Source organism: Helianthus annuus, chromosome 10 (genome assembly GCF_002127325.2).
Source record: "Helianthus annuus cultivar XRQ/B chromosome 10, HanXRQr2.0-SUNRISE, whole genome shotgun sequence".
NCBI lineage: Eukaryota > Viridiplantae > Streptophyta > Magnoliopsida > Asterales > Asteraceae > Helianthus > Helianthus annuus.
Genome location: NC_035442.2, coordinates 126,263,659 through 126,291,205, shown reverse-complemented (window position 1 = coordinate 126,291,205; position 27,547 = coordinate 126,263,659). Strand labels below are relative to the sequence as shown.

Here is a 27,547-nt window from a genome sequence, read left to right as displayed (position 1 = left end):
AAAATGAGTTTTGGTAATTCATTTGTGGTTTGGTTGGCCCAAGTAGAGGTGTACAAAAAAAAAAAAAAAAAAAAAAAACTCTTTGGGCCAACCAAACTGGGTCGCGAACTGATCAAACCCTTCAAAAAAGTTAGCTTGGTCCAAACCGGTTTGGGCCCCGACCCAAGACGATGGTTTGAGCCCAGTTCGAGATTTCATATGTACAAATCGGTTTTAGACCGAACCCATTCGAGGGCTTCAAAAAAGCTGCATGTAAAAAACCATTTTTTGGGTTAAAACTGGTTTTGAACCTAGTCCAAATCAGTTTGAGTGGGTTGGTTTTTTAACCCTAAAATTGGTTCTCAACCCAAACTGATTGTTCCAAACCGGTCTGAGCCCAAGGTAAAAAAAAGTTGGGTTTACAACCCAAAACGGTTTAGACCCAAACCGAGTTTTGTACACCTCTAGGCCCAAGTAGAAGTCCCATGCTCCATAACATGAAATTTCTGTTTCTAAACTTTTCATTTAAAAGCTATAAAGTGTCAGCCCAACCCAATCCATTAACCAAAATAGCCCAACACCCCACACTACAAAATCACCAAACCCGACCCGATCAGCAACCCGAAACCACATTGAAATAACCCGATTCGCCAGCTCACATTGCCGTTTGGTTCAGGTAGCCTGTTAAGATATATGAGCCCCTCAAATGCAAACCCTAATTTTCTCACTCGTCTCATAACCAACAAATCTCAAGATCGAGATCCAAATTTCACAAAAACTTCAATTCCTGATCATTCCTGCATCCTCAAACAATCATGACCTGTTTCTTCCGAATGCAAAACGAGTAAAACCCCCCAATTTTGTAATCGCATCGGTTAATCGACAATCCCTCTCTGTTCTGGTGATGTTCCTGTTCGTATGCATGACTTGTTATGTTTTTTCGTACGTAATTTGGTTGATAATTTGGAAACTTAGCTTGATGTTTGTGTAATTGTGTTAGGATGTGTGAGAATTTGGTGAAATTAGGGTTTTGTTTGTATTGTTTTGACCTAGGGTTATGATTAGGGGTTGTTTGATGAATTTGTTTGAGGAAGAGGTGAAATAGAATTAATTTGAAGTTGTAAGCTTTGGATTTGTTGTATTGACTAACTAGCAGAGTATTGTTGGACTGATAGGTGTTTTGTTGAGGCATTTGGATGCTAAATTGCTGTTTGGTGAGTGAAGTTGTGGATTGTGATTGATCTTTGTGTTGTGATTGGAGATGATAAAGTTGGTTTTTTTTGTTGATAACCGGTTGATTGTGTTGTGATTGGACATGAGTAGCAAATTGTAACGATTGGCGTCTTTAAGAACGAACCGTTTAGTACTTTAGATTTAATGTAATTTGATATTTCCATTTACGGATGTGTTTTTGCATCGCCTGCATTTACAGAAGTTTTAGGCCATTTATGTATGGGGAAAGTGGAGGTGGTGTTGTTAGGCGTCTAACCTTGTATGCCAAACCTGTTGAACTACGTCATTTTGTTAAAAAAAAGTCCCCCAAAGTTTATCTCAACCCTTGTTTTCTGCTCAATCAGTTTTCTTTTGCCCGCTTTCTGTACACGATAAAAAAAGCATGCTATAATAATAATGCTGAATAAAATTGAATGAACTAATGTGTTTTTATTTAGATTTAAAAAAATATATAGATGAAATGATTACTAGAATTTGAGTGTTTTATTATTATGAAGGTAATTTTAATTCAGTTTTAAGAGGGGAGATTTTGTGTAAACCATGACTCCTTGAGCGAAAACGGAAAGTAAGCAAACCAAACAAGCATCAGATAAAATTCTTCATTTCTGTTCATTTGGAATTTTCACCAATTTGTTTTTTTTTCTTTGTCGTTCATTCTAGTTTTGCTTTTTTCAGTTTTGTGAAACTGAACTTAATGATATTAATCTACATTAGGAATTAAATCTTGTGCTTTATTAATCCCACTAAATTCGCGCATACTGTTCCAATCCCAATCTTGATTCTATTTTTGCATTTGTGTTCCTGCTTATTGACCGTCGATGGAGATTAAAATGGGATTTATTTAAATTAATTTTAATCAAAAGTTCAAAACGACGTTGTTTTAAGGTGTTCAACATATAAAGTTAAATGCCTGACAACGCCATATTCACTTTCCCCTTTATGTATTCCTTTAACAGTTTCTGCATATTCTATATTTAGATTAGATAATCAATTCCCATAAGTAGTTATTACCAAAAACTTGTAACGAATAACTGCAATCAAGTTTAGTGATTAAAAATTGATGATCTGATGCATATGTTGTACAGGTAGATCATTTTTTTAGGTGGCCTGATGGGTGCTCCTAAGCAGAAATGGACATCTGAAGAAGAATCAGCTCTGAAAGCTGGAGTTGTTAAGCACGGAGCAGGAAAATGGCGCACAATTCTTAAAGATCCTGAATTTAGCAGTGTTTTGTACCTGCGCTCTAATGTGGATCTTAAGGTTTGCAACTTTTCACCTAAAACAAGTTGTCTAGCAATTGTATTATGGTTCATCTGTATGCAGTTAATGCGGTAAAAAATCGGATATCGGTCGAGTACCGATATTTGAGATATAGGTTATCGCAGTAGGATATCGGTAATTTTAATATTATGCAGAATTTATATATATTGCAATCTAACACTAACAATTCAGTAAGAGGAACTGATTAAGACTTAATATTTAACAATTAAGACTTAAATTACTAGTAGCAGCAATGAGAAGAAAGGTCTTGATATCTGGAAAATTGGTGATACATCGGTCAATATCGCCGATAATATCGGTACCGATATTTGACACCAATATTTTACATGGGGACCGATATATCACCGATATTAACTGCATAGGTTCATCAACCTTCATCATCATCTGGAGTTTGTTGTTGTGGCAGTTTTTGGTGGACGGTATCATATGTTTTTTTTTTTTTTTAATTTGGTTGAATCAGGACAAATGGAGGAACATGAGTGTAATGGCGAATGGATGGGGATCGAGGGAGAAGGCTAGGTTGGCCCTGAAAAGACAACATGCTTCTAGAGATGACAATGGGTTAACAGCTGGCGACCAGAGTGATGAAGATTCAGGTGATGCTAGGCCTCTTCCGTCTTCTAGTGGCTCACCACAGATTGGTAGTTCCAAAAGATCAATGATAAGGTTACACAATTCTTTTAATTTCTTATTTACTTCAGAATATACTAGTTTCATCGCTATCGTTCCACTTGATTTCTTTGTTGATATTCTAACTTGTGTACATGTTTTTAATTATCTCAATAATCATATATTTGCTTTGCCTTCATTGTTTACAGGTTGGACAATCTTATAATGGAGGCAATAAACACCTTGAAGGAACCTGGTGGATCTAATAAGACTACTATCGGCAATTTCATTGAGGTATTGTATTATTATATATAACAAAACTGGGTGACTTAGCAATAGTCGCTAAGACATCTACTTTGCCTAATTTTTTTTCTTTGTAAAATTTACAATAATGCCATAAACACTTTTTAGGGCATCTAGGGTTTTTTAATGCATAATTTGTATTTACATCCCCTGATCTTTAATAAATGTATCATACTGCCTCTTAACATTGGTAATGATATGTATAGCCCCTCAACTTAAATTAGGTTTCTTTTTTTAGTTTTAATTATGTACCCTTACACTTTATTATATTTGAGGGTGCGTGCTTATTTTTATGTTCGTGTTCGGCTGGTCTACATTTTGACATAACTTTTGTTAGGAAACGAGTCGGGTCATAAATGATACGTTTTCACTAGGCAGTATAAATTCGAGTTACTTTACGTTTCAATAAGTTCAAGTTACTTTACGTTTCAACGCTGCCACAACGCGCTGTACCATTCTTTAACTTAAAAAACTATTTTTTTACATGCTTATTTTATTTTACATTCCAAGTTGGTTTACATTTTGACGTAAATGTTTCTCAATAATGATTCAGGTAAAAATATAATACGTTTTCGTGCATTTTTATGTCGGTTTTCAGTTGGTCTACGTTTTGACATAAAATTTCGTTCGGAAACGAGTCGGATCAAATTTTTGACGGTATAAATTCCGGTTACTTTACTTTTTGCGGCGACAGGTCAAAATACTAGTTCTCACCTATATGATATACAATCTAAAAGATATAATCATTTCATTTTTTGTGAATCAAACTTCATGGATCTGGAATCCATAGTTTAGAAATGTTTGTGCTTTTATCTGTTTTTCAGCTTTAGAAAAACGCCTTTTCAGTAACATCATTTGTTTCTCATTTTGCAGGAACAATATTGGGCACCTCCAAATTTTAAGAGACTTTTGTCTATGAAGTTGAAGTTTCTGACTCAAATCGGCAAACTTGTCAAGGTATAATTTGCATTATCAAATGTCATGTGTCATTCCTTTGATCTTTTTACTGGAATTGTTTCAATATGTTGCAGACAAAACGCAAATATAGAATCGCATCAGCTAACGCAGTAGCTGACAACAAAAAAGTGCCAACAATGTTACGTCTAGAAGGAAAACAAAAGGGTAGTTCTAGTACTCCTAGGGTTGACAAGGAAGAAATCATCGTTCCTACAAAAAGTCAGATCGATTTAGAACTGCAAAAGATGAGGAGTATGACTCCACAGGAGGCGGCTGCCGCTGCCGCTCAGGCGGTGGCAGAGGCGGAAGCCGCCATGGCAGAAGCAGAAGAAGCGGCAAGGGAGGCTGAGGCAGCTGAAGCCGATGCAGAAGCTGCACAAGCTTTTGCAGAGGCTGCGATGAAGACGCTGAAAGGGAGAACCACTCAAAGGCTGGTAAAACAACATTAGTTCATCTGCTACATAAAGTGATAATAATATCATTTTTGATGTGACGGTTGAACCTGTTGCAGATGATTCGTGCGTGACAGACAAGAGCTTTGCAGTTGTAAATATCGTTGGGAGTTATAGTTTGTCAATCCAGAATTTCTTAACTGGTAAATTAATATTTTGTCGGTTGGTTTTTTATTGAACAAGTAGAGTAAGATATAATAAAATATTGCTTGCTGTTGTTGTTGCTTGTCAACATGTAATGGTTTGTTTTTGTTTTTGGTTTTTTTTTTTTTTTAATTGAACATGTAGGTAAAGACTTTATTGTTTTTGGGAAACATAGAATTGTTAATGCAGTTAAACCGATATACGTTATTAAGGATTTTATTTAAAATGAAAAATTAAGAATTTTTAATGAAAGATGTGTAAATTTTTACATTTTAATAGTACTTTGAGGAAATAGTTTTTTTTAAGCAAGTTATTTGGATCGGCTACTTGGCCCCTTTTTGCCCTTGGCATGTATGTTTGTTAGTTTTGGATGTTATTTTTTTTAGAATCTACCTCTCTAAAAACCAAAAAAAAAAAAAAATGTAAAATTGCCAAAGCAACTTTCATCTTGGATTCCTCTAATTCAATGATATATCTCCATATGCTCTACCAATTTACCAGTTCTGTGACTTGCATAACTAGAAACAAATCTTGTGTCCTGCACGGCTGCTCCCCATATCCCATTCTGCGACTTACATAACTTCAAACAAATCTTTTGGGCAATTTTGAATTCTTGTTTATTTGTCCCAACTTTCCTTTGTATCATGTATGTGTTAGTGACTCGTTTCAAAGATTACAGACTGGGATAAATGTGGTTTTCATTTGATTTGTCTGGGTTTAAATATAAAAGTGGTGGTGAATAATGTTTGTAGTGGGGTATCCAAATTATAGATCTTTATTACTTCTTTTTAGTGAGTAGTTGACATGCATATTTTTTGTTTCATGATTCATTCAGCAAACTGTTACACGATCGTTAACCAAACTATCCAAGAAAATAGAGAGATCATTGAGAGAAAATTAGATTTACTAATTCATTTCTTCATACTTTTTCCATAAACGTAGACATAGTGGAAAATAACTACCCCACTATACCTTAAACAAATAGAAATGAAGGAAATAAACATTAGTGCAAACTGCAAACACACTTCTTTGCATGGCAACATGGGTATGAACAATGGTGTGGCACACATCACAAATCACTGTGGATGCAAAACTCCATGCGGATTTCATTCACTTCTATTTACAATGTTCTTTGATCCCAATTTTTCTTTATGTATATATCACGATAGTTGTGCTAGTCGAACCATGGTGGTGAGTTGTCGTGTGAGGTGTGGTCGGAGGAATCAAACATCCAGCAGTAGAAAGAAGGAATCGGATGATGGTGGTGTGGTGGTACGGACGTGGGTGAGGAAAGAGTGGTAACAACTAACAATGTAACTTTACACTTAATATAAATAGTTGATGAAGCAATTCTCTCCTCATGTATAGTGAACTTGAACACCTAGTCAGAACATCTTTTGAAGAACAAGGCAAACATATGTTCAAGTCTTGGAACCGTTGTTCAAAAAGAAACTACATCTGTTGAACGCTAAAGTCTGTTGAAGCCATAGGTCTAGAAGACCAAACATTTGTCTGGCGAAATAGATGTTTGAATCACTCTAACAGAGGATAGTCTAGACATTGGTTTCCGAATGTAATAGTACTTATCTTGTAACAGTGTTTAGACTAGTTAGAACAGATTTTAGGATTTGCACAGATGTTTGCAATATCCGTGGAATATTTTCTGTTAGCAATGTTAGATGTCACTATCAGGGTGATGTCAGCCTATCATGAACAGAACTTTAGTACTTAGTATAAATACATCTCACATGTTAGAGATCTATTTTATCACTTCACACATTCTCTTTTGTACGAATAGTTCTAGTAAGTGATCAGGCTAAGGGAAGATTGTAAAATCATTACTGTAAAACTTTTGAATTTTATGAATCATTGAAAAAAAAAGTTATTGATAATGTCTCTCTACTTGTGAATTATATTGTGATAATTAGTTTTTGTTTACAAGGTTCAAAACTCAAATCCTAACAATAAAGTTTTTAGATAATGTTTTTTATTAGTAAAAGATTTATAACAAATATATTTACATGATGTGTATGGATTTTGTTTTTGAATTACCTTATATAAGCACATTTTAGATAGTTATTATGATCAACTAACAAGTGGTCATTAAATTATTGTTATGTTAAATTTGGATCTTTAGGAAGATAAAACATTAAAACACATGTTTAAATCTTTTTATCCTTATAATGGTAAGGTTATTAGGTGTGGTCATGACCCTCATGACCACCATGACCCTCCACGCCAGTGTCATTTCACACACCTCTAATCCACAATCCAAAACCGCTACCCTAAGGGTGTGGTCACGACCCAAACCACTATCTCCTTATGTATTTTAATTTATCTTTGTCTAAAGAAAAAGGAAATGATTATTTGAAAAATGGAAAAGAGGACCATGGTTGTCATGGTTTAATCTACGCAAACCATGATGGATTAGGGAAGGGGGTGGTATAGCTTTCCATTCATGTTCCTACGTAGCGAATCATATCACAACCATGACCCCCACACCCTTTAGCCTAACTTAGGTTGGACAAATCTGATCTTTTAGTAATTTATTAAACACAAATTTCCCACTATGTTTTATATTTGAAAAGTATATCCTAAGATTTTCTGTTAAATTATAATTGTAATAGCTTATAGTTTCATGTATTACATGAGTTGAATAATAAAACTATTTCTTTGCAAGTAGGTGTATTTCATATCATCCCACATGTTTGCATTCTCTTGCACATAGTTATGAATATCTAACCCGCTTTTAAAGTGCTTAATCATCAATTATTTATTATTTATAAGAAGCGTCTTAAATACTTTTACAGGATGTAATTAAATACTCAAAAAATATTTAGACAATCTATAAATTTATTCACCCTTATTTTGTTATACAATTAACTCGTCTTGCCTTACGTATAATTTCAAAAATTGTTGTGCTATATTAATAAACTGTTGGGATATATTGATAAACGTATACGTTTTTAAATAAAAAGATCAAACTGTTCATCATGTAATATGGCTTATGAAAAATATATAAACTCATACTTAGGTTTACATTTGATCATTCTCCATAATAGCTCAAAGTTTGTTTCAAATATATCATTCAGTCTATTATAATACTTAAAATTTTGTAGGTTCTACAAATTATTTGGGTAATTTAACTAAAATATATCATTACTTATAAATATAATATATAAAATTTCATAAAAAATCTGTATTTTAGTAAGATTTAATTCAAAAATATCATTATCTATACTATATAATAAAAGAAACCAATTTTGGGACACTTGTCATTATATTAGGCCATGTATTTTAAAGATAATTATTATTTAGTTTAATTAATCTCTTCTAATTAATTATAGATGATTGGAATGAAAATTAAATTAACTTAATAGTAGAAAAAAATATAGATAACGCTCATATTAAATATTTTTTAGTTTAATCTCTTATAGATAATTATTATTTAATTTAATTTTAATTTAATCTCTTCTAGATAAACATTCATAATTATTAATTAACCAAACATATTTTTTTAATAAATTATCTAACCACAAATTTTAAATTCGTTTGATGAAAAGGGAAAACACTCAAATATCTTATTTATTTATTATGGGGATTTTAATTATAACTATTATTTAGTTTAATTAATCTCTTCTAATTAATTATAGATGATTGGAATGAAAATTAAATTAACTTAATAGTAAAAAAAAATATAGATAACCCTCATATTAAATTTTTTTTAGTTTAATCTCTTATAGATAATTATTATTTAGTTTAATTTTAATTTAATCTCTTCTAGATAAACATTCATAATTATTAATTAACCAAACATATTTTTTTAATAAATTATCTAACCATAAATTTTAAATTCGTTTGATGAAAAGGGAACACACTCAAATATCTTATTTATTTATTATGGGGATTTTAATTATTGTCTATTAGTTTATTTTAAGAAATTTATACATAGTTAGGTTCAATATTTGTTTTGTCATATTATTATTGTTAAATTAAATATATAACTTGATTGTTCGTACTTAGGTCCTTAATTTGTTTGTCATATTATTATAACTAAATATATAACTTGATTGTTATTACTAACCACCTATAGTGTACGTTTATTTTTGAAAAATTAGAGATTGAATTCAAAATTTTGATAAATCATAGGGATCATCCATATACTTTACTCAATATATAATTTTCATAATTTATTACTATCTAACTTTAAATAAATATATATATATATATATATATATATATATATATATATATATATATATATATAACAAAATGTTGCAATACGTCACTAAAATCAAGCTAAAAATCTAATAATTATGTAAATATTTTTTGGATTCAAATTATTTTCGGTAATGTGCGAATTATAATTGTAACTTTTTATTTCTCTTAAATATAATGTAATACGTAAATACAATAATAAGTATTATATAATATAATATATTTATTTTTGTATCATTTTCAAATATTGCATGTTCCTTTGATGAATTTTATAATAGTAACATACATCATCTTTATATTAACTCATTTATGTCAATTTGGTATATAAACGTCTCCATCTTTGGTTTGCATTTACAAGAAATATTTATTATATAGTTTAGATTGTTCAACCCGTGTAACACACGGGGAACTAACCTAGTATCATTATAAATTAAAGTTATATTTTGAAGTAATGGGGAATTTGTGGGAAAGTTTAGCTATCTACTCTAAACAAAAATGTTTGAAGTACTAGAGGATATTAAGATAAAGATTTTATAATTAACAATGTTAACATTATATGTTATTTGCCCGATTTATTAGAGAATAATAAAACAATCAATTTTGATTAAAAATGATATTTTCGAGTGATTACACGGTGTTGACACGTGACATTTTTTGAATTCATTTATAAAGTTAAACTAGTATTAAGCCCCTGCGTTGCAGCGGTAGTCATAAAACTGTGTTAAGTAGTAGCAATACTATACCATTATCAGTGACCGCCAACACCGGAAAAGCTTGTAAAAACAAAATAAATAAAAATGGAAAAAATTAACGCCGAGCGAAAAGCAGACGTAAAATCTTTGAATCACGCACGCTCGTTGCTGAGAAATTAAAACAAAACGTAAAACATGGAAAAAATAACTAAGTCCATCCAGGACCCGCATGTTGGATGAACTTGTAAAACGCAGAAAAATAGATGTGATGCGACGGGCCAGTCAAACGGGAAAAAATATACGAAAAAATGTTGAACTCCACACGCACATTGCAGTACGTTAACTCACAATTTAGAACGAAACGAAAAACTTGGGAAAGATGAAAAGTATGGTGGACCAAAATTGAAAATAAAAAAAGAGTTGGGATTAAATTGCAAATGATGAGAAACTTTGGGTTAAAAGTAAAAAAAAAAACAAATGGTTTAAATTGCAAAATTGAAGTTATTTATTAATTTTAGATAAAGATAAGAATAAAAATAAGTGATATATATACATTGGTTATTAATTAATATTAATATTAAAAGAAATTTATTAAATAAATATAAATAAAATTTATGAGGTTGAAGGAGAAAATGACATATGGCATTATTTGGAGTCTTTTATTATAAGTTAGACTGGGTTTTTACCCGGGATTGCTTCCAGGGCTCGGGAAAGTTATTTAGATTAATTAATTACTATTTGTTTGTAATACGACCACATTACATCAACCATCTAATTCGATTAAACAACAATGTCTTCAAATCACCGGATTAGATCATGAACTCATATTAGAGGAAAATTGGTTTTTAATAAACCAACCTTTGCCCCATTGGTAAATAATAATCCAACCTACAGAATTGGTATATAATAATCCTACCTATCAACATGTTGGTACTCAATGAACTTTTGTTAGTTTTTTTTAACTGAAATTAGTTTTTAAGTTTTATTTATTACACAAACAGTCCCTGTAGTTGTAATTTACTAGTTTTAACTACGAGTTAATAGCCAAAATGGTCCCTGAGGTTAATAGCCACGGCACCGCCACCACCACCACCGCCGCCACAGCACCGCCACCACCACCACCGCCACAGCACCGCCACCACCACCACCACCGCAAAGGCGAGACGGAATCAAAAGAACCAAGAGAATCCTTGTAGAGTTCAACCTACGACGTCGTCTGGTCCCAAGTTGCCGGAATCTTCACCGTTGTGTAATCTTGAACGCTTTTTGGAATCTGTCACACCTTCTGTTCCTGCTCAACGTCTGTCTAAGGTATCTACCAATGTTAATATAATCATTTTGTTTAAAGTTTAAAGTTTCCGGAATCTTCACACTTGGTATTGTATTTCTATTGTTAGTTTAAAGTTTAAAGTTTAAAGTTAGCTGAGCTGTATGAAAAAAAAAAACGTTGCAGTGGTGGCGGTGCGGTGATGGTGGTGGTGGCGGTGCGGTGGTGGTGGTGGTGGCGGTGCTGTGGCGGTGGTGGTGGTGTCGGTGTTGTGGCGGCGGTGGTGGCGGTGCGGTGGTGGTGGTGGTGGTGGTGGCGGTGCGGTGGTGGCGGTGGCGGTGCTGTGGCGGTGGTGGTGGTGTCGGTGCTGTGGCGGCGGTGGTGGTGGCGGTGCTGTGGCTATTAACCTCAGGGACCATTTTGGCTATTAACTCATAGTTAAAACTAGTAAATTACAACTATCGGGACTGTTTGTGTAATAAATAAAACTTAAAAACTAACTTTAGTTAAAAAAAACTAACAGAAGTTCATTGAGTACCAACATGTTGATAGGTAGGATTATTATATACCAATTCTGTAGGTTGGATTATTATTTACCAATGGGGCAAATGTTAGTTTATTAAAAACCAATTTTCCTAAATATAAATAAAATTTATGAGGTTGAAGGAGAAAATGACATATGGCATTATTTGGAGTCTTTTATTATAAGTTGGACTGGGTTTTTACCCGGGATTGCTTCCAGGGCTCGGGAAAGTTATTTAGATTAATTAATTACTATTTGTTTGTAATACGACCACATTACATCAACCATCTAATTCGATTAAACAACAATGTCTTCAAATCACCGGATTAGATCATGAACTCATATTAGAGGACAAACAAAAGCACAACAGGACCATATGAATAATATTATTTCCACTTTTACTTCAATGCACTTACATGATAGGGTGATTTGGGATTTTGAAAAAATCTTTGTTTTTTAACCTCTTTTACAAAATAAGATATTGACCAAATTTGAAACAGATGTTAACCAAAAGTCAATAAGATATTGTCAAATAGTCAAACAGATGTTGAGCTTAAACAGATGTTTGGTTTAAGGCCAAACATCTGTTTAAGTCCAAATATCTGATATAGAAGGAGAACATCTGTTTAAGGCAAAACATCTGTTTAAGGTCAAACAACTGTTTAAGTCCAAACATCTGATATAAAAGACCAAACATCTGTTAAAGGCCAAACAACTGTTTAAGCCTTAACAGATGTTTAACTTGTTAAGATCTACTGTCTTCTCACATAGTTTTCCTCTTCAAAACACTGTTGAACCTAACATGGAAAGTTATTTAAAAACACTGTCTTCAAATCACCGTTTTAACCAAACAACGGTTTCAACCACAATTCTAACCCAACAGTGGTTTTAAACCACCATTTTAACCAAACAGCGGTTTCAACCACAGTTTTCTGAACAGTAGTTCCAAATATCTGTGGACATCAATCTGTTGACCAAAGTCAACAGATTTATCAACAACTATTTTATTTTCAAACATCTGTTCCCAATAACAGAGCTTTGATTATTTAAACATACCTTTGCCAATATTACAAGCTTTTACACTATCAAACCTAAATATTTATAAAAAGTACAAGTGTTAAACAACATACAAAGTTCATCCATCAGTTGACCCAATTCAACAGATGTATCAACCACTGTTTAATTTTGAAACATCTGTTCTCAATAACAGAGCTTTGATCATTTAAACAGACTTTGCCAATATTACAAGAATTTACACTCTCAAACATCAATATTCATTTACTTAATTTTAATAACAAAAATTATTAATAATTTTAACACAACTAATTATATAAAAAAATACAATTGTCAAAACAGATAATAGCATTCAATAAAATACAGGATCCTAATTCCTAATCTATTGGTGAAACAGTAGTTTCGATAAGTAAAGCTCCTTTCGGACCATTGTAGTTGTCAACATGTTGGACGTATTTCAGAAGTTCATTGGTCAGATCAACTTCAATCATATCCCCCCAGATGCTTGTTATCAGCCACTTGTTGTCTTCAATTATATTAGTACTTCGGCGTGCATCAACATAATCAACTACACGAGGATTATTGAAAACAAACATCTTCTTCCAGCCTTCTTCTTCATATCTGAGCAAATCAGCAGTTAGCTCAGCAGACTTTCCAATAACAATCAAATGCAACCTTTTTGCAATGGTCAAAAAATGCCCTTGGCAAGGATTGACTACAATACTCTCAGGAAAGTGAAGCATTCTGAAAGTCTCACTAACAACATCAAAACAAACGATGTTCCTCTCACCTAGTGGATGCCAATAATTTGAAACCATAAAATATATGGTTTTATCAGCATAAACTCCTGTAGACCATGAATAACGACTTGAACTATAATTGTTTACGATACCGGAATTTATTGTTGTCCATGACTCACGACGTCGTGAGTAAACACGAGCAGCAGTTACATTACGGTAACATCTGATGTTCAGCACTTTCAGATCACTGAACTGATCAAAATAAATTCCACCGGTATCAGAGTTTCGATGATGAGTGTAAATTAAAGTAGTCATCACACAAAACCTTATACTGCCTAATAGTTGGATTCCAAAGAATCAACTGACAGCAAATCCCTTCATTGGAAACTAACAACAATCCATTAAATGAAGATAGAATACGTAAGAAGCTAGAGTGGACATTGTTAGGAAAACTTAAGGTTTTACTACTAACAACATCCAACTTACCACCAACTACGTCATCAATGACAATTGACGTGTCTTTAAAGGATAATAGTTTCTTTTCTACTGAATCTCCACTTCGGAGAACATGCATCATCTGAAATGCATGACTTGACAATTCTGTATAAAAATTCTTGGAAAGACATTTGAAACGACAAATATCTTCTGCAGAGAGCCTTGAGAAAACCTCGTCAACAATCACTTGAAACCCAAATTTTTCCATCCTGCAGAGAGCCTTGTGAAAATCTCGTCAACAAAATTTTTGAAGATGATTTAGTAGATAAATGAAAATGGTAATGATCAAAACCTCTACCAAATGTATTTTATATACCCAATGAAGAAGGCTATGACTAAATACATCGTCAGACGAAAGAATATCATGCGACACTCATTAGGCTTTTAATGTATTTACATGGGAAAAATATAAAATTAAACACGTTATTATAATTACAATTAACCTATTCATTTACCTATAACACGCCTTTAGCATAAGACAGAAGTGATTGCTTAACGTGCATTAATTGCAAAGTATATATCCCAAGGCATTTTGAATTTGAAATTACTGGCAATTTCAAAACCACTGCTATGGTATATGTTTGCCAAAGGAAATATCTGCTAAGTTATACTTTCTTGGGTATGGGCAGTAGTTTGCTGATCTGATTTGAAAGCAATTGTCATGATGAGTTTTCTAATAGCATTAATTATTGATTTAATTTGCAACAAATAGTCATCAAGAATTTTTTTTATTTTGTAATTTAACTTTAAATTTTATCATTAAAACAATGTTTTAAATTAAATAATGTTAAACATCTAATCTGGACATAAACAAATGTTTGAAATTAAATAAATATTTGACCTCAAACATCTGTTTGAACATAAACAGATGTTTGAAATTAAATACTGTTAACATAAACAGAGATATAATATCTACAGTTTGGACATATAAATACTGTTAACAAAAACAAAGATAGAATATCTATTGTTGATGATGAACCACTTTTGTTGTTGGGCAGTGGTTCGTCTTTGAGTTTGTATAGGTTTGTCTCGAGAGATAAAGTATAGAGAACCACTGCTACACTAAACACTGTTACGTAAGTAGGACTGATACATAAATACTAAAGTTGAATCCGCTGTAGAAGCTGTTATAACTACACCATAAGTGCTAGTCTTTAACAGGACTTTACCTTCAACAGTGCATAGGCCTCATGAGACAATAAGCCCATCAGTCTTTATATGGAGCAGGAGTTAATTATAACAGTCCTTAGCATGATCAGCTGTTATAACCACACCATAACCCTTTGAGAGGTTGACCAATAAACAAATCCTTGACACTATTAATCCTCTATTGACTTACCAAACAGATCTTTAGACACAAATCAACATCAACATAATCTAAATATTACTGAAACAATAAATAATAAATAAAAATAAAACACAACAAAGATTCATAAAATTCAATTTGTTCAGGACCTTAAAACTAAAAGTCCAATAATTACATGACATACTGAACAATATTAATGTTCAAATCTAAGAATACAACAAGAATTAATAAACTTTAGTTTCCACTACATCGATTGCTGAACCTCTTGATGTATGTTCTTCAGCATCGCCATAAACTGCACGTCTCTATCACCACACTCCATATTACTGACAACACAAATAAGAATAAGAAACTAACCTAAAATGCAAACGTCTCTTTTTCATTTTTATTGGACATCTGAGTTTTCACGATATTGGACGAATCTATACTTTCTTTAAAAGAAGAAAATATTCCTGGCGCAAGAAAAGGTGACTTTGGATTTAACGGAAATAAAAAAAAATGGCACATGTAACTTTAAAGTTGCATCTCTGCCATCAAAAAAAGGTAAAACATGCAACTTTTAACGATGTTGCAACAATGATACTGCAGCATCGATATTGAAAGGTTGATGTGGGATGCGAATTTACATTGAAACAACGATGTTGGAACAATGATACAGGAACGATAACATGTAAACATTATCAACAAACATTCGAACAAAGAAGTGTAATGGGAAATTAGCTGCTAAATCACAAGAAAGATGCATTTGAGAGAGAAAGATACACTCACATATATGAGCGAGCAAGATTTGAATGTGAAATCAGATAATTGTATCTTATTTATAGGATAAAAATATATATGGTTTGAAATTTGAATTTCAAAATTACTGATATTAATTAGTAATTACTGATTTGATTTGAAAGCAATTGTGATGATGTTTTTTGGGAACTGATATGCAAAGTAGGGAAAAAAAGAGAACGTCAATTTTAAATTACCATCTTACATATTTTTTATTTCAAAATTTCAAAATTACTGATATTATCAGTGATCTGATTTGAAAGCAATTGTCATGATGACTTTTCTAATTTTTATTTTAACTTTAACTATTAACTAAGAGATAATAACCGTCAGTTTGAAATTCATATTTTGCATATTTTAAAAGTCCAAAGCTCAAGAAATTACCATTAATTATTGATTAGATTTGCAACAAATAGTCAAAAAGTATTTTTTTAATTTTTTAATTTAACATTAAATTTCATCACGAAAATAATCTTGGAGGAACTCTTATCACATTGCAATATAACAATTAGGTAAAATGGTAATTTCATTTTAATTCTAGGAAAACTGTTGATGGTCAATATCAATGGATGTCAACACTAAAAAAGTGACCACTGGCTATTTTATCCTATCAGTGGATACCGAACAGTTTTTTAAACACTGACATTTGGTAAGTCAGTGGTCAACACGAAGATTGAAGAAACATAGGTTATATTTCATCAGTAGATAAGTTTTAACAATCAACTGTTTCAACCAAAACAGCGGTTGTAACAGGCTTTTAAACAGATGTTGTTGCTTAAACAGATGTTTCGCCTTATATATCAGTTGTCTGGACTCAAAACAAAACTTTGAACTTAAACAGATGATTGGCAATAAACAGAAATTAGGCCATAAACAGATTTTTGACCTTAAACAAAACTTCGAGCTAAAACAAATGTTTGCCCATAAACATCTGTTTGCAAAAAAAAAAAAAAAAAAAAAAAAAAAAAAAAAAAAAGACCAATTTCAAGAATACTATACCCAAACAATCAAAATGAGGAGCTTAATAATCATACAAGTATACTTTATTTTTATTTATTAGTATAAAAATGAAACAACTGTTCAGTTAATATTTAAGATCAAATCAATGAAGGGATTTGATAAATACTGTTACATATAAAGACTGTTGAGAGAGAAAAATACACTCACATATATGAGCGAGCGAGATTTGAATGTGAAACCAGATAATTATATCTTATTTATAGGATAAAAATATATATGGTTTGAATTTTGAATTTGAAAATTACTGATATTATTAGTAATTACTGATTTGATTTGAAAGCAATTGTGATTATGTTTATTGGGAACTGATGTTTATTGGGAACTGAAAGGTAAGTAGTGTATATCTTTATATCCCTCCTTATTAAAGTAAATAAATATTAGTAATGATATGCAAAGTAGGAGAAAAAAAAAAGAGAACATCAATTCTAAATTACCGTCTTGCATAATTTTAATTTCAAAATTTCAAAATTACTGATATTATCAGTGATCTAATTTGAAAGCAATTGTGATGATGACTTTTCTAATTTTTATTTTAACTTTAATTAAGAGATAATAACCATCAGTTTGAAATTCATATTTTGCATATTTTAAAAGTTCAAAGCTCAAGAAATTACCATTAATTAGTGATTTGATTTGCAACAAATAGTCATAAAGTATTTTTTATATTTTTTAATTTAACATTAAATTTCATCAGGAAAACAATATTGGAGGAACTCTTATCTCATTGCAATGTAACGATTAGGTAAAATGGTAATTTCATTTTAATTCTAGTTTTTATTTGATAATTTCAATATATCACTAATTAACACCATCAAGGCATCAATTATAAAAATGTGAGCAGTGGCTGTTTTTTAGGAATACCGTTGATGGTCAATATCAATGGATGTCAAGAATAAAAAAGTGACCATTGGCTATTTTTTCCTATCAGTAGATACCGAACAGTTTTTTAAACGTCTGATATTTGGTAAGTCAGTGGTCAACACGAAGATTAAAGAAACAGAGGTTGTATTTCAGTAGTGGATAAGAATTAACAATCAACTGTTTCAACCAACACAGCGGTTGTAACAGGCTTTTAAACACATGTTGGGGCTAAAACAGATGTTTCACCTTATATATCAGTTGTATGGACTTAAACAAAAGTTTGAACTTAAACAGATGATTGCCAATACACAGAAATTTAGCCATAAATAGATTTTTGGCCTTAAACAAATCTTCGAGCATAAACAAATGTTTGCACATAAACATCGGTTTGCAAAAAAAGTCCAAATTCAAGAATACTATACCCAAACAATCAAAATCATGAGCTTAATAATCATCCAAGTATACTTTAATTTTATTTATTAGTATAAAAATGAAACAACTGTTCAGTTTATATTACAGATCAAATCAATGTAGGGATTTGATAAATACTGTTACATATAAACACTGTTGGGATATACATTGTTACATATAAACATTGTTGTGACTAAATTGTTACATATAAAACACTGAGGTGATAACATTTATCAACCAAACAGACTATAAAACTCTAATGTGAAAAACACTGTTACATATAAACACTGTTAATATAAACAAAGGTCTGAGCATAAACAGATGATTGTTCATAAACAGAAGTTTGGCCATAAACAGATGTTTGCCCATAAACAGATGTTAAAGGCCAAACATCTGTTTAACACTTGACAGATGTTTAACTTAAAAACAGTGTTCAACCTAACATGGGTTTCCATTATCTATTGACCAAAATGCAAACAGATGTTAAACCACTGTTTGTTATTGTACTTTACAAAAATACATACAATTTAAAATATAAGAACAACACCAATAAATTTAGGAACCTAACAGCAAAAATTTAATGCTTTTAGCTTAAAATTTAGTGCTTTTAGCTTTAAACTCCATCAAAATATATCTTCGACAATCGCCATGAACTCTGTGGAAGTACTCAATGCATTTCCAGCAAGATTTATAGAAACCTGATCTTTCGTGAACAAACCAACATGCAGTATACGAAAACACTTCTTCAGCTGTGGAAGAGTAGCCCTGTCCTCATATACTTGATACTTAACTTTGTTCATAAAAAGCTGCGATAAAACAAACTTTATGCTTCTTTAAATACAAAGAAGGCAGGAAAGACCAAATACTTTATCAGGAAGTACTGCAGCTTCTACATCATCATCATCATCATCATCTGCAACAGATCATTCACAATCATCATTTAGTCACAACTCATATAACAAAACTTCAGTAAAAATCAAAAACAAAAACACATACCATTATCAAGGGAAACCACAACTCTACCATCAAAGAAGGTAGCACATGCAACCTTTAACGATGTTGCACACAATTATATTGCAGCATTGATATTGAAAGATTGATGTGTGATGGGAAGCTTCATTGAAACAACGATGTTGGAACAATGATAGTGGAACGAAGATTATATAAGGAGCAGTGGTTAGTTATAACAGTCCTTTGCACATGGAACTTTAACAAAGATTTGTCTACATCAGTGGATAGGCCTCATCAGTATTTAAGTCCACCAGTCTTTATAAGGAGCAGTGGTTAATTATAACAGTCATTAGCATGATCAGCTGTTATAACCATCAGTCTTTATAATTGTATTACATCCTGTTGAAAAATAGAGTTGATAAATTTAGGGAAAGTGAGGTTGAAAGATGATAACCCAACGGTGGAGCATCTCATTCTATAGGTTCGATAAATTAAAGGTATTCTCATATAATGGTTCATGGCTGCTTCCAAAGAATCCGCACTTTGGACATCTGTTGTTCTTCAAACATCTATTATCTAAGAAGTTTGAAGTTTGAAGACAACAGATGTCCAAAGTGCCACTTCATTCACAACAGTAGAACAATCATCATCATCATCATCATCATCATCATCATCATCATCATCATCATCTGCAGCAGATCATTCACAATCATAATTTAGTCACAACTCATATAACAAAACTTCAGTAAAAATCAAAAACAAAAACAAATATCATTATCAAGGAAAACCACAACTCTCCCATCAAAGAAGGTAGCACATACAACCTTTAACGATGTTGCAACAATTATATTGCAACATCGATATTGAAAGATTGATGTGTGATGGGAAGCTTCATTGAAACAACGATGTTGGAACAATGATACTGGAACGATGATTATATAAGGAGCAGTGGTTAGTTATAACAGTCCTTAGCACATGGAACTTTAACAGAGATTTGTCTACATCAGTGGATAGGCCTCATCAGTATTTAAGTCCATCAGTCTTTATAAGGAGCAGTGGTTAATTATAACAGTCCTTAGCATGATCAACTGTTATAACCATTAGTCTTTATAATTGTATTACATCCTGTTGAAAAATAGAATTGATAAATTTAGGGAAAGTGAGGTTGAAAGATGATAACCCAACGGTGGAGCATCTCATTCTACAGGTTCGATAAATTAAAGGTATTCTCATATAATGGTTCATGGCTGCTTCCAAAGAATCCGCACTTTGGAAATATGTTGTTCTTCAAACATCTATTATCATAAGGAAATACGAAAGAAACAAACCAAAAAACTTATTGCGTGATTAAAATTAAAAGGATATCATACGCAATATTCAGGTAATTAGAATGGCCATTTTTACCTTACTTGACAACAATAGCAAACAACATCAAACAATAATAGCAAACAACATCAAATAATAATGGCAAACAACATCAAACAATAATAGCAAACACCTGATGTTGAATCCACTGTAGATGCTGAACCACTGCTGTTACAAACAGATAATACCTCAAGAACTGGAAATGAAACCCTAATTTCAAAAAGAATAATCGCTGAACATACTCAAACATCAGTAATCAACAGATGTTATACTCATATCATCACCATTAAGAAAAAAAACGCTTATTTCTGAACATATTCAAACATACCAGCTTATGGCAGAAATCTATCCGCAACTAAGCTGATTTCAACTTTGATGACAATCGATGACAACAACCCTGGAACCATATGATTAGATTACTTGTAGAAATTAGGATTATTGTAAATAAGAGGAAATGATGAAAGTATTTCAACTAAAAAAAAGAAGAACAAACCTTTTGATGAAGTAATCGATGAACAAAAGAAGATTTTATGGTGGCGTCTGCAAGAAGATTAAGGTTTGCAGGGTTTGTGAAATTTGAATTTGAATCGCCGGAATATAGAGAGAGAATGAACCCTGGGCATTTGTAAAGAAAGAGGAGAAGTGAGAAGAGAGATTATACAAGGAAAAGAGCAGTGGTACTGTTGGGCGGGAAAAGAGAACTGAGGATGCCCTAATTAAGTGACATGTGGCCCAAATAACTTTCATTTATTATATATAATAAATTAGATATTTTAGTCGTCTTTTTTAGTTTTCCAATTGAATAATATCCTTGCTATTAAATTCATTTTATTTAATAATCCATTAAATATTTTAGTCGTCTTTTTAGTTTTCCATTTGAATATTATCCTTGCTAGCTTTAATGGTTTTTGAATACAAAGCCATATTAAAATAAGGGTAAATTACACTTTTCGTCCTTTATGTTTCTATCAAATTGCAACAGATACCCTTTAACTTCAATAATTACAGTCACAGTATTTTTTTTGTTAAAAGCATTACACTCTATGTCCTTTGGTTCTAACTTGATTAAAACTTTCAGTTAAATATGACAAGTGCCCTGCACATGAGGGTATTATTGTCTTTTCACATTCTAATTCAATAAAAAAGTGATTAAGACCATGGGGTATGGTGGGGTGGGGGTTGGGGGCATGAGTTGACACGTGGAGTTCGAGCCCCCCCCCCCCCCACCGGTGATTGACGTGTCCGTGGGGTATGACGGGGCGTGGGTGAACCGCGTGGCTTGGCAGTTTATTAAAAAAATACAAAAAATTAAAAAAAAATACACACAACATTAAAAAAAAGCCTAAAATTTTATTAAATTCTTAAAAATTACATAATTCCTAAAAATTACAAACCTAAAAACCATTACAAAATAAAAAAAAACCTAGAGTGTTAGGTAAATTTAAAAAAGCGCAAGCTTGTCGAACGGCTTTCGCTCCTTGCCCCGAAACTCAATGTTCGCCACTGCCACCCGGTCCTCGTGGCTTAACTCACCGCTCGGAACGGCTTCTTAGTAGGCTTTGAAACGATCAAGCTTTGGCCGTAGCTCGCGCCATTTATGTTGGCACGCGTTTAAGTTGTGCCGGTCGTGTCCGACGTTATGTCGGTAGCTTGCAAAGCCTTCCGGCCAATATCGGGGTTGACCGGGTTGTCGCCCCTTCGTGTAACGGACTTAACATTTAACGCATAGAAGTACGTAATCATAAACCGAGCAACCTAAGGTGAGTACATTCCTTTTGAGCATTCGTCCCGGTGGGTGGCACGGCCAAATGGGTATTCCTGAGAGGAATAAGTCTTTTAGGTAAAAACTGGGATGTTAGATAAGGGTTGAGATCCTGTACAAACAGTGCTAATTATAAGAACCGTAAGAACAGATCTGAACCATTGTTAATTTAAATCAAGGGTTGATATTGATTATAAATAAAACTCTTATAATTAAAAATTACTACTAAAAAATTAGGGGTAATTTTGTAAAATTGCTAGTCATTTGACCATTTTCTATTAAATACAAATTCCACCAAGGTTTTTTAAACTAAAATAACTTTTATATACTTCATTATTTTTTTTAAAAATATATACCATAAAATCAAGTATTTTTTTATCTTTAATATGAGTACCATATTGCTATACCTTTTTGTATTTATAAAAGTGTTTTTTTTTAAAAGTTAACAAAAGGTGTTTTATATTTGTGCTAATAAGGTGCTGATTATGTGTTAATTACAAAATAATACAAACAAACACCAAAAGTAGATATAATCAGCACATCTGGTGTGCTGATAATGGAGAACGATTGAAGATGTTGTGCTAATGTCGTTTATGTTGATAATGGAGAACGATTCGAGGACGATGTGCTGATAATGAAGAACGATTAATGATGTTGTGCTAATTATATAGTGTTGTGCTGATTATATTTTTTATAATTATTTTTAATTAGTTATAAATAAATATGGTCAAAAAGTCTAAAGTACCCCTAAACTAATTTTTTATTGATGGACACTTGTCAATTATGTATTGGTTCTTATGGTTCTTACAAACTTAAGTGTTTGTATTTGATCCCATTCCTGTTAGATAATACACTCTTTTCCTATCACCTTAAGTCCCATCTTATACCGAATTAGTTACTTGAGAGGAAACGGGGTATTAGTTGATAGCGCTATTAGGCTTGGCAACCTCACACCGTACCTGAGAGGACGAGCGTGACCTAATGACCTTAATCATGACCAATTCTTAGATAGGGGGCATTGGGGACGGGCAAAACAATCTGGTAGCCATCTTGTACGATACTCGAGTTATTATCAACATTATTATCAATGAACTGGACTAAACACTTGGTAACTAACATTTTCGTAAAACTATGAACTCACCAGCGTGGTCTTACATACGTGTTGCAAGCTTGCAGGTCGTTAGATTTCATATGGGACTTGCTGTCTGGAATGGCTGGAGCGGTCATGGGTCGAACTGATTGGACATACATGACAGGCTTACTGATTTTCATACATTTGGTTTTGAAACATTTAAACAACGGTTTACTTATTGCTTCCGCTGAACTTGTTGGATTTTATTAAACTTATTTTTAATACATTTTTATTTATAATTGACAACTCCATTTGAAATCTTGTTATGAGTTCAAGATGATTAGTGGCTAGATCCTGGTATGTCACACGCCTAGCGGGGTTTCCGCATGTGGTATTTTGGGGGTGGGTGTGACAGTTTGGTATCAGAGCTACCGGTTATGGTGAACTAGGTTTTAAAACGTTTTTATAAAACCAGACTATAACCGAACAGTTCAGAAATCGACCATGACACTCAGCTCCAGATTGCAAGGTTCGTCTTTCGTCTACTTATTGCATAGCATACCTAGTGTACACTTATTTATGACATTGCATGTGAATGCACACTTGGCACTATAGTATGAGTTCATGTGTTACTAGTCCATGTTATGTGTTTTGATAGTGTGACTCTCCTCTGAACCTTTATAATCTATGTTATAGTGTCTTTTGTTTTGCTACTCAAAAATTGAGGAACCTTTTATCACGAGTTGGAAGGAGCTGAGATGAACATGCAAATCGCATTGTTATTATGGGTGCACACATAATAATAATAATGTGGGGTGCATGCGAGTCCCAGTGATGTTTAACGAGTGTGAAAGGGGTTCCGCTCTGTTGTCTGATGTAAACTTGGTAGTCTATAGAAATCGTCGTGATGTTTGACTTCTACTCAAGTCTGACCCTTAACCTTTTTTTCCCTTCTTTTATATAGAATCATGAGTGGACGTGGTGGTGGCCGCTGCGGTGGACGTGGCAATATTGCTATGACTCAGGCCAAGTTAACCGACCTGATCAACACTCGTGTGGCTGAAGCCCTTGCGGCTTATCAGGCTGTACGATATGTGCCAATTATTCCTTATCCCTGTGTTGCGTACCCAAATTTTAACCGTGTGTTGTGCTCTCTTTCGTTTTTAGGTCAACCCGTGAATCAAAACAATCCACCTGTTTGCACGTTTAAGACGTTCATGGATTGTAAGCCACAAACATTCAGTGGGATTGAAGGAGTTGTGGGGCTACTTCGTTGGTTTGAGAAAGCTGAGTCAGTCTTTGCTATGTGTAACTGTCCCGTGGGGGACCGGGTGAAGTATGCTACAGGCACATTGGAGGATGGTGCCTTAACTTGGTGGAATGCCCAGGTGCAAATGTTGGGCATCGAAATGGCTAATGCAACTACTTTGGATGATTTCAAGGAGTTGATGCGAGAGGAGTACTGTCCTCGTGACGAGATTCAGAAGCTTGAGAACGAGTACTACAATTTGAAGATGGAAGGGTCCGAAATTGAAGTGTACACAAAAAGGTCACATAAGCTCGCGAATATGTGTCATAACTTATTACGACCACCACCCCGGAGAATCGAATTGTACATCAAAGGTTTAGCACAGTCAGTCAAGAGTTTGGTCACTGCTGCAAATCTTGACAATTTGCCTCGAATCATCCGCTTAGCTCACAAGATCACTGACCTGGAGGTGGAGCGTGGCTCGCTACCACCACGTGTTTCTACTACTGCCACTACTGCTACAGCCACTACTCCTGCTACGGATAAAAAACGTAAGTGGAATGATACAGACAAGGTGTCCAACTTGAATCAGGCACAAAAGAAGCCAGACAACAGTAGCAACCGCAGTTTTAGCCAGTCATCCTCTGTTTAGTCAGAATCAGAGCAACAATTCGAATCAGGGTTCTTACGCAGGGAAGCAACCAAAGTGTAACAAGTGCAACTTCCACCATCGTGGGCCGTGCACCCGGGTCTGTCACAGGTGCAACAAGGTGGGTCATATGGCTAGAGATTGCAGGGCCCCACTTCCAAGGCAGCAACAGCAACAGGAGAGGCAGCAGCCTCAACAGAATCAGGGAAATCGTAAGGGGTGTTTTCAGTGTGGTGACGAGGGTCATTTCAGGCGGGATTGCCCTCAACTGAATCAGAATGCTGGTAATAACAATAACAACACTGGGAACAACAACAACGGAAACAATGGTAGGAACGGTGCGCGTGGGAGAGTATTTACCATTGGTGCTGGGGAAGCTCGGAATGATGGCAACGTTGTGACTGGTACGTTTTCCGTGAACAATCTTTATGCTTCTGTTTTATTCGACTCTGGTGCCGATTGGAGTTATGTGTCATTGGAGTTCAGTCGTCAGTTGGGGTTAACTCCTACACCTCTTGTAACCAAACACGAAGTAGAATTGGCCTATGGCAAATCGATTGAAGCCTCGCATGTCCTTTTTGGGTGTAAACTCGATCTTATGGGTCAAGTGTTCGACATTGGCCTACTCCCCGTTACTCTTGGAAGTTTTGATGTGGTTGTTGGTATGGACTGGTTGTCCAAACATCAAGCGGAAATTCTTTGAGCGATCCTTGAGAAATCCTTAATAAATCTGCAATAGTATCCAGCGAGACCAAGAAATTGTCGCACCTCCGAAGGATTCCTTGGTGCGAGACCAAGAAATTGTCGATCCTTGAGAAATCCTTAATAAATCCTGCGATAGTACCCAGCGAGACCAAGAAATTTCCGCTTGATGTTTGGACAAGTCCATACCAACAACCACATCAAAACTTTCAAGAGTAACGGGGAGTAGGTCAACGTCGAACACTTCACCCATAAGATCGAGTTTACACCCAAAAAGGACATGCGAGGCTTCAATCGATTTGCCATCTGGCAATTCTACTTCGTGTTTGGTTACAAGAGGTGTAGGAGTTAACCTTAACTGACGACTGAACTCCAATAACACAAAACTCCAATCGACAACAGAGTCGAATAAAACAGAAGCATAAAGATTGTTCATGGAAAACGTACCAGTCACAACGTTGCCATCATTCCGAGCTTCTCCAGCACCAATGGTAAATACTCTCCCACGCGCACCGTTCCCACCATTGTTTCCGTAGTTGTTGTTCCCAGTGTTGTTATTGTTATTACTAGCATTCTGATTCAGTTGAGGGCAATCCCGCCTGAAATGACCCTCGTTACCACACTGAAAACACTCCTTACGATTTCCCTGATTTTGTTGATGATGTTGCCTCTCCTATTGCTGTGGCTGTTATTGTTGTGGGGGTTGCTGCTGCTGCCTTGGAAGTGGGGCCCTGCAATCTCTAACCATATGACCCACCTTGTTGCACCTGTGACAGACCCGGGTGCACGGCCCCCGATGGTGGAAGTTGCACTTGTTACACTTTGGTTGCTTCCCTGCGTAAGAACCTGATTCGAATTGTTGCTCTGATTCTAATTAACATAGAATGACTGGCTAAATCTGCGGTTGCTACTGTTGTCTGGCTTCTTTTGTGCCTGATTCAAGTTGGACACCTTGCCTATATCGTTCCACTTACGTTTGTTATCCGCAGCAGTAGTGGCTGTAGCAGTAGTGGCAGTAGTAGAAACACGTGGTGGTAGCGAGTCACGCTCCACCTCCTGGTCAGTGATCTTGTGAGCTAAGCGGATGATTCGAGGCAAATTGTCAAGATTTGCAGCAGTGACCAAACTCTTGACTGACGTTGCTAAACCTTTGATGTACAATTCGATTTTCTGGGGTGGTGGTCGTGATAAGTTATAACACATATTCACGAGCTCATGTGACCTTTTTATGTACGCTTCAATTTCGGACCCTTCCATCTTCAAATTGTAGTACTCGTTCTCAAGCTTCTGAATCTCGTCACGAGGACAGTACTCCTCTCGCATCAACTCCTTGAAAGCATCCCAAGTAGTTGCATTAGCCATTTCGATGCCCAACATTTGCACTTGGGCATTCCACCAAGTTAAGGCACCATCCTCCAATGTGCCTGTAGCATACTTCACCCGGTCCCCCACGGGACAGTTACACATAGCAAAGACTGACTCAGCTTTCTCAAACCAACGAAGTAGCCCCACAGC

General features: G+C 34.1%; 1 protein-coding gene across 1 annotated transcript; it reads left to right on the top strand.

The window, feature by feature from the left end:
* Positions 1 to 641: 641 nt before the first annotated feature.
* LOC110884684 (telomere repeat-binding factor 1) lies at positions 642 to 5,065 on the top strand. The gene is made up of 7 exons (XM_022132408.2): positions 642 to 880; positions 2,298 to 2,472; positions 2,954 to 3,159; positions 3,312 to 3,396; positions 4,279 to 4,362; positions 4,437 to 4,796; positions 4,874 to 5,065. The coding sequence occupies exons 2-7, from the start codon at positions 2,323 to 2,325 to the stop codon at positions 4,886 to 4,888; spliced, it is 900 nt and encodes a 299-aa protein (XP_021988100.1). The 5' UTR covers positions 642 to 880; positions 2,298 to 2,322; the 3' UTR covers positions 4,889 to 5,065.
* The last annotated feature ends 22,482 nt before the right edge of the window (positions 5,066 to 27,547 follow it).

Bases quoted from the DNA above. Each gene is read 5' to 3' on its own strand.
- LOC110884684 (XM_022132408.2), top strand. From the start codon at position 2,323: ATGGGTGCTCCTAAGCAGAAATGGACATCTGAAGAAGAATCAGCTCTG. The intron at 2,473-2,953 runs GTTTGCAACTTT...TGGTTGAATCAG, and splicing joins GCTCTAATGTGGATCTTAAG to GACAAATGGAGGAACATGAG. The intron at 4,363-4,436 runs GTATAATTTGCA...AATATGTTGCAG, and splicing joins AAATCGGCAAACTTGTCAAG to ACAAAACGCAAATATAGAAT.